Consider the following 15,481-nt stretch of genomic DNA (forward strand, 5'->3'; position numbering starts at 1 on the left):
CATTTGAAATCATCAGTAACAAATATGTTTTACATATATTTAGAAAAAAGCATTAATAGCAAGGCTGAGAACAGCTGAAAAGTTTTTTCTACTCTGTGCGGTAAGGAGAGTGTATACTGTGTTAGGCACAGATTTTCCTGGGTCCACTGTCCAGTGGTAGTGCATTCCCAGAATTCTGGGAATTTGGCAGCTTGGCCAGGGTAGCATTGTGGAAGTCTTGAAATCCTAAACAAATGCTGACTCTAGAGTTGCATTCTTTATGTGAAAACCTCTGCCAGATGACATGATCATAGTAGTAGACCCCTGTCCTTTGGACTGTGGCAGTAACAGCTCCTCTGTATTTGGGTACACAAAGATGCTAAAATTTCAGCTATTCTACTTTGCTCAAGATTGTGCCCATAGAGCGTGAAACTGTAGCATGCAGAATCATATAAGCATAGCTACTAGTTATTGTGAAGTAACTTCCTTCCATATGAATTGCAATATGCAGATGTATAATCTGATGTTACAGTAATATTTCTGGAGTCTTTATTTATGTATTTATACRTAGTGGTTGTGTGCAAATTCTACATTTATCAAAGTGGAACAGAATTTCCTTATTCTAAAATAAGAATCTTTATAGCACTTTTTCAATATGACATCTTCATTCAAGTTCATGTAACCTGTTTGCCTCYGTTTTTGTTGTTGTTGTTTTTAAAAAGGCTTTTATTGCACTCAGTGTTCCAGGGTGGCTTTTTTTGTTCCATTGCTCCATTAATCAAWTTGATAATAATTTTAATCATGTTGTATAAAACTAATGTTTTATATTAAACATATATATRTGTTTTAAAATGGGGTATGAATATGCCAAATTTTCACATCCACTTTTAAAATTGTAGTAATGGCACTTGAAAGTAAGCTGGATGGTGGAGCTCTTAACAGGAGAGACAGTCAAAGCTGTTGGAGAAACAGCATTCAAGTCTATGGCTTTCAAAGTGCCTAGATGAATAATACAGCAAGAATATTCTAAATTTTTTACCTCTGCATCTGATTGGAGCTTGATTAGTTAAGGAACCACTCAGGAACTGTTTCCACAGAAACTAATGTTTTAGTGATTTAAATGAATCCTTGTTTAACAGACTTCTAAAACTTCTAACTTCTTTGTAGGAATAAGAGCTTGAAATGAAAATTGGACTAACCTATTAGAAATGGGCATCTAATTCAAGGGTATTCATTTTTGGAACAGCATAAGGATAGTAGATTACCACTTTGTCCCTCTGTTTTTGAGGAAGGCATCTTCATTTGTAGGATGAGAGGAACAACTTATAGTTGTGTATACGTGGTTATTACTTCTAGCAGTAGCCACTTTGTACTCAGTCTTTTATTTTTGTATAATTCACTGCCTCTAGGATGCATTTTGCACTTTGGCTGAAAGGAGGATAATTTTTTTTTTTTTTTTAAGGAGGCTTAATGACTCTTTTAATAAGAGTCCTTCCCCGCTGGTGGTAGGCAGCTTAGAAAACAGTGCAAGCTGAAGGTAAGGATGATCAAAGCTGGCCTCAGAGGCAGGACAAGCAACAATGCAGTGAACAGGTTGTATGTATATTTATACTTGCTAAGTTGTAGATATGTGAAAAGGCTTTGAAAATAAAGACTAAGAAAGACTAGTCTCGTAGGAGAGGAATGTAAGTAGTGGGAGGGACTTGGCAAAAATTGGTGTCATTAGAGCATTAATTAGATTAAGATTTGGCTGCGTTTTGAATGCAAATCATACAGCCTCATGTTGTATGCCCTTTTATAGAAATGACTCTACTAGCTTACCTGTAAACATTATCTCCGTAATTTCTTTGAAACAATTGGAAAAAGTCTCTTGAAGGTCTCCATCTGTATTATGAAAAAGGAATTTCTGTAGCCTCTGAAGTTCTGATTATTAGACCTAATGAAGAATGAGTTGACCTTGCAGTAGTTTTTGAAGTTGTCTCACTAAAAATTTAAATATCGTAAAATCATGTAGTCTGGTTCTGGCTTTCATGGGGGCGTGGGATGTGTCTGGACTGTGASTAGAAGTGGGATGGAAGTTTATGTAGGCTTGAACTAACTTTGCATAGCAAGTTTGTTCTTCAGTGGCAGAGAACCTAAGGTAGAATGAGCCACTGTGTAAYGAGCACCCGGCTGCAGAGGACATGAGATTCTCTGTACAAATGCTAAGGCCYGTGTTGCCACATCGTCACTGCTCTCAGTATTTATTGAGCATAAGGGAAATTTAGCTAACATATTTAATTGCTTCTCTTGCAGTCCTAATTGCAGGAGTAGTGCATACAGACTTGAGCTCCTGATTACAAATTTACCTAGGAACGCTGTGTACAAGCTATAGTCTTAAGAAGTAAACTCACTTTTTTTTTTTTTCCTCCAGTAAGATGTCATCTTTTTTGTGTGCAACTCCTTTTGAAAATGTGGCCTAGAGTTTTGGAACWAGTAGTCATCCAATTTAGCAAGAAATGAAACTATATTCCACAGGGGTTTTTCCTTCTCTGTATTGTGAATCCACCTGGTRGTAGCCGGGCCTCAGACTGCCACTACTGACAATAGTCCAGTCAATATTTTCTTATCAGAACTATGAAGAAATCTTTTGCTAAAGAGAGTCTTTGTATACTTTTGTCTTTTAAATGCAATGTTCAGAATTCTACAGCTAATACATGATGTCATTTTTTCTTTGCTGTTTTTTGATTTAAAAAGAAATTGGTAAACCTTCTTGATTCCTTTTCCTTACTATACAAATTTGACTTATTTTGAACTTAAACTGCAAAATGAGTTGTCAAGATGAACAAAACTCCRAATGATAATTGTTTAGATAAGTCCTGAACCTGGTTGCTTCCCGTATATAAYGGACTCTTTCACTAATTCTAAAGTTCTATAAACTGTAATTTTTCCACCTTTCAGTTTGAGCAGATGTACACCTTAACTGAAAAAAGTCCATATATTTTCTGTTATTAATACATTTAAATAGAGGGATCATTTGTATAGAGTAATTTGTATGGTAATGATATGGTCTCACAGAAGTCTGTCACCTAGTAGAATCTTCAAGGTTTTAGTGTCACTGAATTCCTCTTTGAGGTCTACAGTGAAGTTGCTCTTGCATCTTATTAGTGTCTGCTGTTTATAGGACCACATAGGTCAGCGCAAGCTAGTAATTTGAGTGCTTACTCTCCCTCACGGTATGTATTTCCCATTTTCTGTTGACCTCCAGACTACTGCAGCTACACTGTGACAAAAAGCCAAACTATTTGGATTAAAGCTAACTTTTATATGGTTTGCTAGTGACTGAATCAAGTGCAGGAAAACTGAGAAATTAAATTCATTCGAATACAGATGACGTGTGACATTTTTTACTTTCCAGTGCTCTGGTTTGTTTTTTTGTATAAGAAACGTTTTTCTAGCTGTTTGTTTTTAACCATGAATTTGAGCTAATGCTTCTGCATTGTATCTTTAAAGCTATATCACTGTCAAATAAAAGGTAAAATTCAAGAGGAGGTCAGTGACAGAAAACTATTTTTTCCAAACCAATTCGGGACACTGAAGGAGTTTAGAGGGATGAGAATTTGTCTTTAAGTGTYTGTGTAACTTCACACAACTTTCTACTGTTCTTTCAAGTAAAGAAGGATTGAAAAAAAAATTGGAATTCTCCTGCTTTTTGCCATAATGAAGTCTGTGTTCTGATCGGTCATCAAACTTCAGGGATGTTTCTGATGCTTCTTCCCATTGTCCTATTTGGTTAAGAATAATACACCTTTATTAATTTCTTAATCAAAGATTTTTATCCTCTCCTTTTTCAATCACCTGTTATCTATGTGTGTGGTATTTTGTTCCTTTTTTTTTTTTTTTTTATCCTCTCCTTTTTCAATCACCTGTTATCTATGTGTGTGGTATTTTGTTCCTTTTTTTTTTTTTTTTTAATCACCTTCTTTGACTTGTACTTTTTTTTGCATTGTGAAATACTAAGGCTCTCCCTCCTGCTTCGCCGTTTAGCTACTGGTACAGCAGTATCTCCTTCAAGTTGGTTACTTTTTCCACAGCTAACATTTTGGTGACTACCTGCACTTTTAGTAATCTAATATGTATTAGACCTTTTTTTTTTTGTTTACTCTGTTTACTTGTAAGCTCTGCTTTCACCCAGAGAAAATTCTTCTCATCACATACTCTTCTTTAAGATGTGTGTGTATATATAGCTATATTTTAATATTATCAGTCTTTAGGAATAAGTACATACTTTAGGTAGGCTGATGGAGGGAGATAATTGTGCTGTCCTATGAGAGCTGATAGTGAAGCAATCGGGGGGCCTTGTTAATCATTTTTCTTAAAATATATTGAAAACTTGTTAAATCAGTGTTAACCTGTGCTTTGCACTGGAATCAGAATGTAAAGCTTGTAAGTCCTCAGTCTTTTTGATGTTATGAACTAGGTCTTGAAACCAGTCAGTTCCTTGAACAAACTGGTTTCACTATTTAACAAGAGGTAACTGAATTGATTTTCTACTGAACTTTAAGTAAGCCAAAGAAGAAAATGTTAGTTTAAAAAAATCTAAATTCCAGGCTTCATTTCTGTTATGATAGATAGCAATTTAATGATCTATTGTCCCCTATATTATAACCACTGCAAATCTTGCTGTACATCAGGAAAAAGTATCCTGTTGAGTCATTAGGTAAACATTCAGTACTTGTGTTTAGAGTAATTCTCATGAYACATTTTGAATAAGAACCAGTCTTTCAATAATAAATGGGAATATTTTCTTGTGAGAGCCAAATGAACACCAACTGAAATCACTTCACTTTCTTGAATCATTATTGTGGTTAAGTAATGGTAATACAGCAAAATGGAGAGCATTTATGGAAGAGCAGTTGTTGAATAATGTTCATGTTGGATTTTTTTTATGTTGATAGTGCTGAATGTCTTGCAGTTGAACCACTTTCATTTTGAAGAACTGACTATAACCTCTTTGACTGCAAAAGGTTCAGTTCCATCCCTTTGATCTATCCAGAGGTACTGTATATTTTTATCAAAGCAGTCCGTAACTTCAGTGAAATTAGCTTGCAAGAGTGAGTAGCACTAGGGAGGATTTTTCTACTATGCTACAACTGTTTCTCTTGGACAATAATTTCATCCTTGATTCACACAAGGAATATATGCTTTCTTACTGTTTGTAAGAAAGATGCATCTATCACTAACATGTAGCAAGTATAACTAATGTGTTGAAGCTGCAAGTGAAATTGATTTAAAACAAGCAGGAAGACTGGAAATATTTTTGAAATTGCTTGACTTTAATCTGATGGTGTATTTGGATCATTCATGGGCTAGATTACTGTAGTTTTTGCAGTTCTAAATGATAAAAATAACTAGAATAGTAGACTGTTAAGCAAAAACAAGCAGGGATAAATATCAGTGAAAAATATTTTCGTGATTGTGTAAAATCTAACAGGATAGCTGACACCTGCCATGTATTATATTAGTTTTCATACCATCATGAAATGGTATTCTGGCCTCCCTCACTTTTTCATTGATCTGAAACAGTGAGGCCAAAACTTGTTCAGTATTTTAAGTATTCTGTATAGCAGATTTGACTACCTCAGTCATCAAGCTGTTTAGATTTGTTTTTTATGGAATATGAAGTAGCATGTTCCAGATAAAGGTGTAAATAAATCAGTTTTTCCTTCTATACTACTCTAAAAGGAGAAGATTAGTATACATCAGAAGAATAACAGAGCAAAATGGAACATCAAACTTATTAAACAGAAAGGAGGTATTAGTTACTACAATTTTATAATTGATATACTTTTACCTTTTTTGTGATTTTTACTCTGTCTAATTTTTTAGTGTCCTTATGCATATCCAAAAATTGTGTGAATCAATGTAGAATTTGAGAATGTGACTATGAAYGTAGATACTATTTTTTTTTTCTTGCCGTGGAGCTTTGTTTGCTACATGTAAGATTCTGTAACATTAATAAAAATAAAAATTCTTAAAGCATACTGAATCAATATAGTAATCCAAAAATACATGCAGTGTGATCAAGTTCGGATTAAAAGCATCTGTGTGCTTGTCAATAAGGAATTGTGATGAGTTTGGTATCGTATTGACTGTGTATTAATACATGGTATCCTATAAGACCATCAACTGATTGTTTAGAATGTAAATGAATCTGTTGATGGATCTAGTGACTGATGGCTTAAATTCCAATTAATCAATTGCTTCATGGGTTTCTTAATTCAGATCAAATATCTCAAGTGCACACAATTCTTTTGCTGGTGTTAAGAGAAGTTAATGCTTTAAAACTAATTTAATCTATCTTGTATAAATGCCACTACAATTTTCACATACATCCTAAGTGATAGAGTTATAGCTTAAATGTTTGAGATGATTCAGGTGTTTTGCTTCTTCCTGTCCTTCCAGCAGCTATCATAATTGAAAACTACCTCCTATAATGGTAAATGAAACTCTAYTCAAACACATCATCTTGTTGCTGCTATTCATCTTGTCATCAGTTTAAAATTTTCATGCACATAGTCACTTAAGTCATATAAATGATTTAAAAATTAAGTTGTTAGTAAATGATCTGGTGTTAGGTATGCAAAGTCAATGTTCRTTTTTCCTTTGTTGGATATATTCTAGTAACCCATCTCTTTCAATGCATTTGGAATACTGACTYATAGCAGGAAGGCTGGTAATATTACAAGACAATTTATAGCTGTTTATGACAGTTCCATGTGCCCTATTTCAGTGACCCATCAATTAATTCATCAACACTTGACACAGGCACTTCACTGTGACACTTACACCAGTTGATCTTAATTTGATTGCCATTAAAACCCTCCTTTCCTGACAACTGTTGTCAATTATACAAAATAAAATCAAGTATTCATAAGTAAGCTGTAATAGGATATAGGCAGATAGATTTAATAATTCAGTTTTGCCAAGGCTTAAAAGGCATTCATTGTTGCTGCTCTCGTTTGTAAAAAATTTATTGGATACAACTCTTGTGAGAGAAGGTGGATGTAATTTTATTTACTTGATTTCTTTATTGTGTGAGTAACCTAGACTGTAGTGGTTTAACATTGTTTGTGTTATGAATGACTGATGTGAATTTTTGTCAATTAAATGTTAAATAAATGTAATTTAACTTGATGGTTTAAGTGTACACATTCTACGGCTTTTCAATTTATATCTCTGTAATGCAGAGTGGAATTGAACCCTGTATTTATGCAGACAAAACAGTACCTTTTCAAGGCTGAGACCCTGGGTCTTGTAAAATATGCATATTTCTGCATATCTGTTATATACAGTTAAACTGTAGTTGTTTGACTCTTTAGCACAATATAATATTGAAATATTCCTTATGGYGTATTTGAATTATACCTGTAACTTTTAGCTGGTGCTCATTGGCAAAACTTTTTTTCTTTAAGTTTGCTGATATTTGGCAAAAAATTAGCAAGCAGAAACCTTAAGCTTAATGTTCTTCAGGAGAAAATTAAATAAGGTTTTCAGAATTCATATATTTATTGACATCTTATATTACGTTTTTTACTATATAYACTGACACTTGTAACAAGTACTATGTGTGAGTTGACTGTTAAGGCTCTGTGGAAGGAATCTGAAGGTACTTGTTAAATCTTAAAAATGGAAATCTTATTTCTAAAAATAACTTCACTTTTAAAATGTTAATTAATAGGTGTAGTTGAAAACAAGACAAGTAAGTGACTGTTCAAAGCAAGAAGAGAAGGACAGGAGTGTTTGCTGCAGTATTGTTGGAAGGATGTGGTGCTGTTGCTTTTGTTACTTTTTTAAATGTAGCCAGAATTAGATATTCCCTATCTTTTTTCCCCTAAATTCTGGAGTTGTCATTAATCTGTCTCATCTCATGACTCAGTGCTGCTTTCTCAGATCTTTCTTCCCAGCCAGGAACCAATAATGGGCAAATGAGAATTAAGTTTTGAGTACAGGATGAATAGGATAGTTACAAATGTATAGATTTTCTTTTTACAAGAGAAACATTTTAATTTCTCATGATTTTTATTAGATAAGAAGCCTGCCTAGCCCTGGAAATCAAACACTAAGGTTTAGCATGCTTTCCCACCTTCTCTTATGTTATAAAAACAATGCATATGGACTGTGCAAGCAAGGAGCAATGTGAAAGCCCTGTTGTATTATGCCAGTCTATCTGAATTTTTCCTTGGTATTTTCAGTCTGTTTTGCAGGGACTTCCCATGAATTGGTGCATGCATTTGGAGATACTTGGATTTAGTTACCCAGTCTTCGATTATTCAACAGTATTATTCCCTGAGCTAATAGAAAACAGGAGGTCCTACTTGTGTAGCTGACAGGATATTTTACTTCAGATTCTTTTATGACACTGACAGGCTACTAAGGGAAGTTCTGATGCGCTATCTTACCAAAGAGCCTTTGGCTAAAGAGGTTTCTGAAATAATTATGTAATACGAAAGAGATTCTGTAAATGACCCAAAGAATAGCTAAGTTCTATTTCTGCAGCAAACTACATCAGCTTCTCCAGGGTAGCAGGGATTTTTTTTCACAGTCATAACAAGTATTAAATGTTGCTTTGGTCAGTTTTGTTTCCTCATAATAGCTTTCCAGAGAAGGCAGGAGATGCAATTCAATAGAAAATGATTTTGTTTGCAAAATAGGATTGCCCTTTGTATGTCAATATTGCTTTTGGGAATTTCTTGTGTTGGCTACGCTTTCTGTACAAACTCCTTGGTAAACAGGCTGATTAATAAAGTAATTGTTTTAAGGAAAACAAGTCCATCTTTCTGCTTATTGCTCTTTCTGCTCATGAACAACATTTGAAAATGAAAAAAGAATAAATAATTCATGTATAACTAYTTCTCTTCAAAATGACATAAGTTTGAAAAGAAAAAAAGTGTAAGCTAGACTAGATTTAGAAAATACATAGCAGCCCAAGTAATAACTTCTTTACAGGAGCCTATGCTGTTTTCCAGATGCTTGTATTAAAAACTGTTATCAATTTGCTGAAGAGTGTGTATGCAAACGGAGTTTAAGTGTTTGGCAGCAAAGGTTTATGTGCGTTACTGTAGTGTTTCAGGAAATTAAAGCTATATACGTGGAAAGAAATTAATGTGTAAAATATCAATAGCAATTCTTCTGGTATAAAAAAAATACAAGATTTGGTTACTTGATGCTAGTGCCTACCATTAAATAAGGGGAAGCTTTGATACAGTTGTTCAAGCTTAAGGCTAAAATATGACCAGCCTCCTCTCAAACACCATCTATCTTTGGTTTGAAAGTTTTTGTTGAGGGCCTTTTCCCTCGGGATTTCTAGAGGTAAWCATGCCCACAAAAGAGTAACTAGGCTGTATGCATGTGCTGTAAGTATAAGCTATGCTCAAAAGCATTTGACGTGTCATGTCCTGTGTGTGTGTTCTGGATAAAATCTTAAATCTACACAGAAACACACACAGTATGTAAGATTCTGCTAGCTCTGTATTGAGCACCGTACCTTTGTTTGACAAATCTTAGCCACATGTATGGTGGCCCTAAATGAATAGATAAGTTTTTATTTATTTTTAAACATGATAAAAATTATTGAAAATGTATATTATTTATGTTCAATATCCTGCTAATATGTAAAACAGCTCTTAAAATTGCTGTAATTCCAGTATGCATCTACTGAAAATCTATACCAAGGCACACCTGTTTTACTTTGCACAGTTTTAGGTGTAGTTGCATGTCTTTCAAATGYTGGTGTTTTAGTTTTAAATCTGAACAGTATTATGCTAAATAAATCTGTATTAAATTCAAAGAATCTGTTTTTGTAAATAAATTCTGATACTATTCAAAGGAGGCCTTAAGATCACTGAATTCACTGTAAACAAGCAGGTGTTCCTTTATGTGCTATCACACACATTAAGCAATAAAATTGAATGGTTAATCTTAAGACTATTATTGTATAGGAAAGAAGTAAAAATTGTTGGCTTCTGGTTACATGCATTTCACTATAGGTTGTAACAGAAAACTCTTAAGTCCTTAGGTAGAAAAACCCTTTTAGAATGAGAATACTTTTGATAAGGTAGTAAAAGAAGATTTCARTCCACATTTGTGATGTAGATAACTTTGTGGATATATTTCCATAAACATGTTTTAATGAAATATCTTTCAGTAAGAAGGCTGATAAAACCTATATTGAATATTTATTTATTCTTTTGTTAATATATGAAATAATGAGACTATTCAGAAGAAAATTATTTTCTTATTAACAATAAGATGTTTTGTTGCTTCATACATAAGCAAGAGATCTGTTTATAGATGACAATGTAGCTTCATATTTTAAAATTATGTAGTTATTTGAGGTCCTTAAAATAGTTTTCATCTTTTGTACTACAGGTGCTTTTTTTCCCCCCATAAAAAGCAACCGTAGGCTAACTTTTGGAAAGGCCTCAAATTTATAGTTGAACTTTTGCTAAAAAACAGAAAATGGAATTGTGGCCCTAGGACTTGTCTAAGCATGCAAGTTTCATAGATTTCAACTGAAATGTTTTTAAAAATCAGTTTAGCTGGATTGCTACAGTAGCTTGTATGGACATGCTCTAAATTGATTTACACCTGGCTTCAATTGGTTAAACTAAATGAATATTAAGTATTTGTAAATTCATTTCAGTTTGGTCACATGAAGTTTGCACCACTTTTAGATAAATGATTGGTCTTTTTAAACCTGATGTAATTGGTTTAGATCAACCCTTAAATTATAATTCATCTGATTCAAAAATTCATTTTAAAGGCAGAAACACTTGAGACATTTGMTGTGTCTAGCTTTATACACTAATTCTGGGTGACAGTATATTGTCTATTGGAAATAAGCATCTGAGTACTACTCTTGTTTGAAATAAATAYCTTAAGCTCTTCATTCACCTTTATATTTAACCCCGTGGAAAAAAATCTTTTTACAAAACTTCCTGTGTTTTAATGCAGTTTTCCTGTAGTCAGCAATTCTTAGGTAAATACTTAAAAATACCTCATGACTTTCATTTAAACAGCACAGAGTTTAAATACTTTCAAAAGTCAATAGTACTTTATTTTGATTCTTTGCATGCTGGGAAATAATGTTTTGTCAGGTTCAAAATGAATGCAGCAGGAACAGCAATTTCTGAGACTTGTATAGGTGTGTTTTTCACCTAGTCATATTTGTACTGGAAATCTTAGGGTTTTTTTTTGTTTGTTTGTTTGTTTTAAGAAAAACATTGACCTAAGACATAGTCAATTAAAGTACCTTTTTTGATTTTAGAAGTTATGTCTACTGCTTACTCAGATATGATTAACAGATGAAGTACATGTGACTTGCCCAGTACACAGCGGGAAATACTTGGTTCGTACTAGATGCTGGGGTTTGGCGGGGGAGTTGATTTTACACATAATTCATTTCTGATCACAAATTCAGTCTTCCATATTTGTATCTTAGCTAAGCCAGGCTTAAAATCAGTATCTCACAGCATAGTTGAAGTTACTTAGTCAAATCTGATGGAGTATTTGAAAGTAAAGGGGGTATTGTTTCGGTTTTGCTGTTGTGATCACTATTGAAAGCTGACTTGGCACAAAGCAGTCCCCTTTTTCTGGATAAAAGGGAAACAGGCTATGAGATAAGTTATTGATGAAATTAACTGCTGAAGTGGAGAGGAAATGCAGCTGGCCAATACATGTCATAGTGTGAGCTCTATTAAATGAATATATGTGCAGTCAACCATTCACAGGAGCCACACTGGTCTTGAACTGCATTGATCTATAGTATAATTCTAAATGAAATTGATGGATGATAGCAGCCATTGACAGGAACGGTAAAGAGAACCACAAAATGTCTGGTATAGGAAAAGTATGATGGAGCGTAAACTCATGTAGGCCGTGGATAAAAAAGTGCAGTGAAATCATGGTATTTCTAGATGGTGCTAGATACCTCAGTCCTAATTACAATGCTGTATATGTCTGCGGACTTTTCTAAAAGTGCTTTAGTGTTTTATTTTTAGAAGAAAATCCATCAGGGGATCCTGTCAAGAATTTCAAATCTGCTTTTCAAGAAATTGTTTTAGGTACAGTTTGGTAACTCACAGCTCTGAGCTTTGAAAGAAATTTGGTAATAGTCAAGTATGTTCTGAAAGCCTGTAAGATTTAAAGATTCTCTTACTTAATATGTACTTAATATAAGTACAGCTGTTACATGAAGGTATGTAAGCTTCTTTCAAAAGACTCGTGTAAAAATGCTATCCACAAGGCTGATAGGATTTCAGCTGGCTTCTCTMTCAAACATGTCCTTTCAGATGGTCATTGAAGTGCTAAATTTACAGGCAATGATAAACAGAACTCTGGGTTCTGTTAGTCTTTACTTACATGGGGGTCCACATGCTTTGAATGTGACACCAGATTTGTCTGGACTTGGGCACTGAACAGAGCCTTCTTACTAGCACTTTGTCAACCTGCCTCCTGAAGAAAGAATCTCTCTTAATTTTGTATTCATTTGTAGATAGATACCCTTTCTAATATGTTGCCTATTAAATACACTACTTTTAGCCCTTTGTTTCATTTTCTATGTGAGAAGACTCTGATGGGTAAACTTCTCTGCAGTGTTTCTTTCGGTTTGTTACCATGTCACTTCTAGTGACAGAACGGCTTTRTTAGTTAGCAGCTCCAAAGAGTATTGCTAGAATGTTACTGCAGGCCTTTTTTTAAAGGCTACAAGCTAGCTGGAGATTTTAACTGTTTGTACATGTTTTTAATAGGTTTGCAATTTTGTTTGCTATCTTCTTTGAATCTTACCTGGGTAGCCTATGTAGTACTCCAGATTAGAGMACTGTTGAGGTGGGAAGAGACCTCTGGAGATTCTCTAATCCAACTCCCCTGCCCAAGCAGGGTCAACTAAAAGATCTGGCCGAATCAATCAGACTAGTTACATGTGTCAGATATTCTTCCTGTGCAGACAGTAATTGTGTAATTCCTGGATACAAGTCCTGTGTGTGTGTGTGTAAAGTTTGCAAATTGGTGCCACCAGTTTTCTTCAGTATGAATGAGTCTGTATCTTGAGCTTCTATCATATCTTAATTTTTGTACATGTGTTAACAAGGATTATTTTATCTTTGAGTCTTTGTACCTTAAATGGTACGGGTACCTTAAAATTATTTCCTTTATAGATATTTTGAGGCCTATATACTGTTTTGAAAGGCATCCAACAAAAAAAGTCAGAAAAATATAAGCAATGCAAGGATGTGGTCTCTCATATGAGCAAAAAGATAAAAATTACTGGTATGTCTTCATTTTGTAATTATTCTAACATGCTGAAATTTCACAAGTGATTAAATTTTAAAAAGAAAGAAAATAGAATCTGTTTAAACTTCAGTGAAGTTGGATCTCTTGGAGGTGATATTTATACAGATACGTATATAATACAGGTACCTATAAGATACCTATGATATAGGATTCCTCCTCCTCCTTCCCCATTTATAAGCAAGCATATTTTTAATTTTATCAGAAAAATTGTACTCAACTATTGTRTGACATCCAGAGAATTCCTGGCAGAAAGCATTAAATCAACACACAGACATTCTGAAGCTTCAATCCTCTTGCTTGTGGCACATTTAAACATGTTTTTAAGTCAATTTATTCTCACTTCTGTAAATTTTCTTTTAACTCAAACTGAATTTTTATGAAATGTGAAAAATAGTTTATCTGTTTTAACTTAAAGGTTCATGTTTCATTCGAACTGACCAGCTTGATGGAGAAACAGACTGGAAACTAAAGGTTGCTGTCAGCTGTACACAAAGATTGCCAGCTTTGGGGGTAAGCATTTTATCTATTTGCTTTTAGTGTATCTTCTATCCATGTGTGTATGTATACACATATCTTTTYACATTAGATTGTTACAATTATTGTGAGTACATTTATAATGGAAAAATATCTTTTAACTCAGTTTTAGTTTTTGCAGAAACTAAGAAATAGATATTCTACCGAATGCTGAGTGAGAAGTTGGCTTAGGCAAGTATTTTTGGTTTAACTCTGACAAGAGAAGGAGACAGAATAAGTGTGGTGTGTNTTTTTCCTTTTTTTTCTTTTTTTTCTTATAACTTAGTGGTACTTGCTGTGATTTACACTGGACACTTCAGTGGAGGATGGAATCTAAATTGTGGTGTTTTCAACTCAGTGTTATGCTACAATTGCAAGTTATTTTTGTCTCAGTAACTATTGCTGTAATCAGTTAGCTTTAAAGCTTAGGAAACAGCAGTCTGCTCTTGGAAGGTGAAGTGCTTTTGTTGTCAGGAAGCTTTCTGGTCAGACTAGGTGAAGAGTGCAAGTTCATTCAAGGAGAGCTTTCTAACACTTGAATGTGTGTATTTTTTGAGCATGTGTGTGTATATATTTGTTGTAAATGTCACAGATAAAGTTGTTAAAATTGTACTGTGGCCTGTATATGTGTGTTGTATGTATGTGTATCCTATATGTGTATATATATTGAAAATAGACACATGTACCTACTAAAAATTATGTAGATTTTATGAGTATGTCTCTTCTGAGAAGCTGAAGTGTCCCATATATTGGAGAAGCTTGAAATTTTACAGGAAAGCTGTRCTGGTTTGATATTAAAAGATTTCCTCTGAAAACATATCCAAGCTTGAGCCTTACGGAAATTTACCTGGTATTATGAAAATTACTGGTGTTTGGACATGAAATTCTTTGGATGTGTTATTAATGCTGAACATATTCTAAGAGGACTATGCATATACCACCTCTGTAGGTCGAATAAGTGCATAATCTGTCAGATTTAGCAAGAGTTCTGCGGTTATTTGTCCAGAATTGGAGTTGCTACCTCACAGAAATTAGCATAACRGAGACTTTCTTTCTGTGTTCCTTGTGCTCTGGCTACTGGCTTCAGGTGCTAGGAGTGTGGAAAAAAAAAAAATCTAGATTTGAATTTARAGCACTGGGAGTGAGGGATAGAATTCTGGGTTGAGGCTTGGTCATGCCAGCTGGAGTCTAAGGGAAAGAGAAAACGACGTAGAGGGAAAGAGAGGAGAAGGCAAGAGCTCCAGGGTGAGGAGAGCAGAGTAGTGGAGTGTAACGGGAAAGGATTATGGATAGTCAGGGCATTAAAGACAAGAGCTTCTGTCAGGGACAGAACCTGGAGACATTTAGTATTTTTTAAAAAAACTCCAGTTTTTGAAGCAGAAACAGATTCCTTTGTTCTCTTTGAAAGAAAGCCAGTATTACAAACAAGCATCAAACATGCAAGAAATGCCCCGAAACAAGATTTCTCATACAACTTTTTCTAATCTTTACTGGAAAAAGTAAAAGAAAGCTGCTTACTGGTATGTAGTACAGTTTCAGATATTGGTGGAAAAAGGATTCACCGGTTTAGTCCAGAGGAAGATGATGGCTTTGTTTAACCATTGCACAATCAACCTCTGCTGTACTACTTTTCTGTAATTCTCTTTTATTCTTT

General features: G+C 34.2%; 1 protein-coding gene across 11 annotated transcripts in view; it reads left to right on the forward strand.

The window, feature by feature from the left end:
• The window catches only part of ATP9B (ATPase phospholipid transporting 9B), a 174,998-nt gene that overhangs the window by 55,024 nt on the left and 104,493 nt on the right, over positions 1-15,481 (forward strand). For all 11 annotated transcript variants that reach the window (XM_085309983.1, XM_085309984.1, XM_085309987.1 and 8 more), the window contains one exon: positions 13,730-13,824. In XM_085309983.1, the coding sequence (XP_085166109.1) occupies positions 13,730-13,824 (95 nt within the window). The remainder of the gene's footprint in view (positions 1-13,729; positions 13,825-15,481) is intronic.

The sequence above is a fragment of the Rhea americana genome, unplaced genomic scaffold, assembly GCF_003343005.1.
Source record: "Rhea americana isolate MKP2758 unplaced genomic scaffold, rheAme1 scaffold_31, whole genome shotgun sequence".
Classification (NCBI taxonomy): Eukaryota; Metazoa; Chordata; class Aves; order Rheiformes; family Rheidae; genus Rhea; species Rhea americana.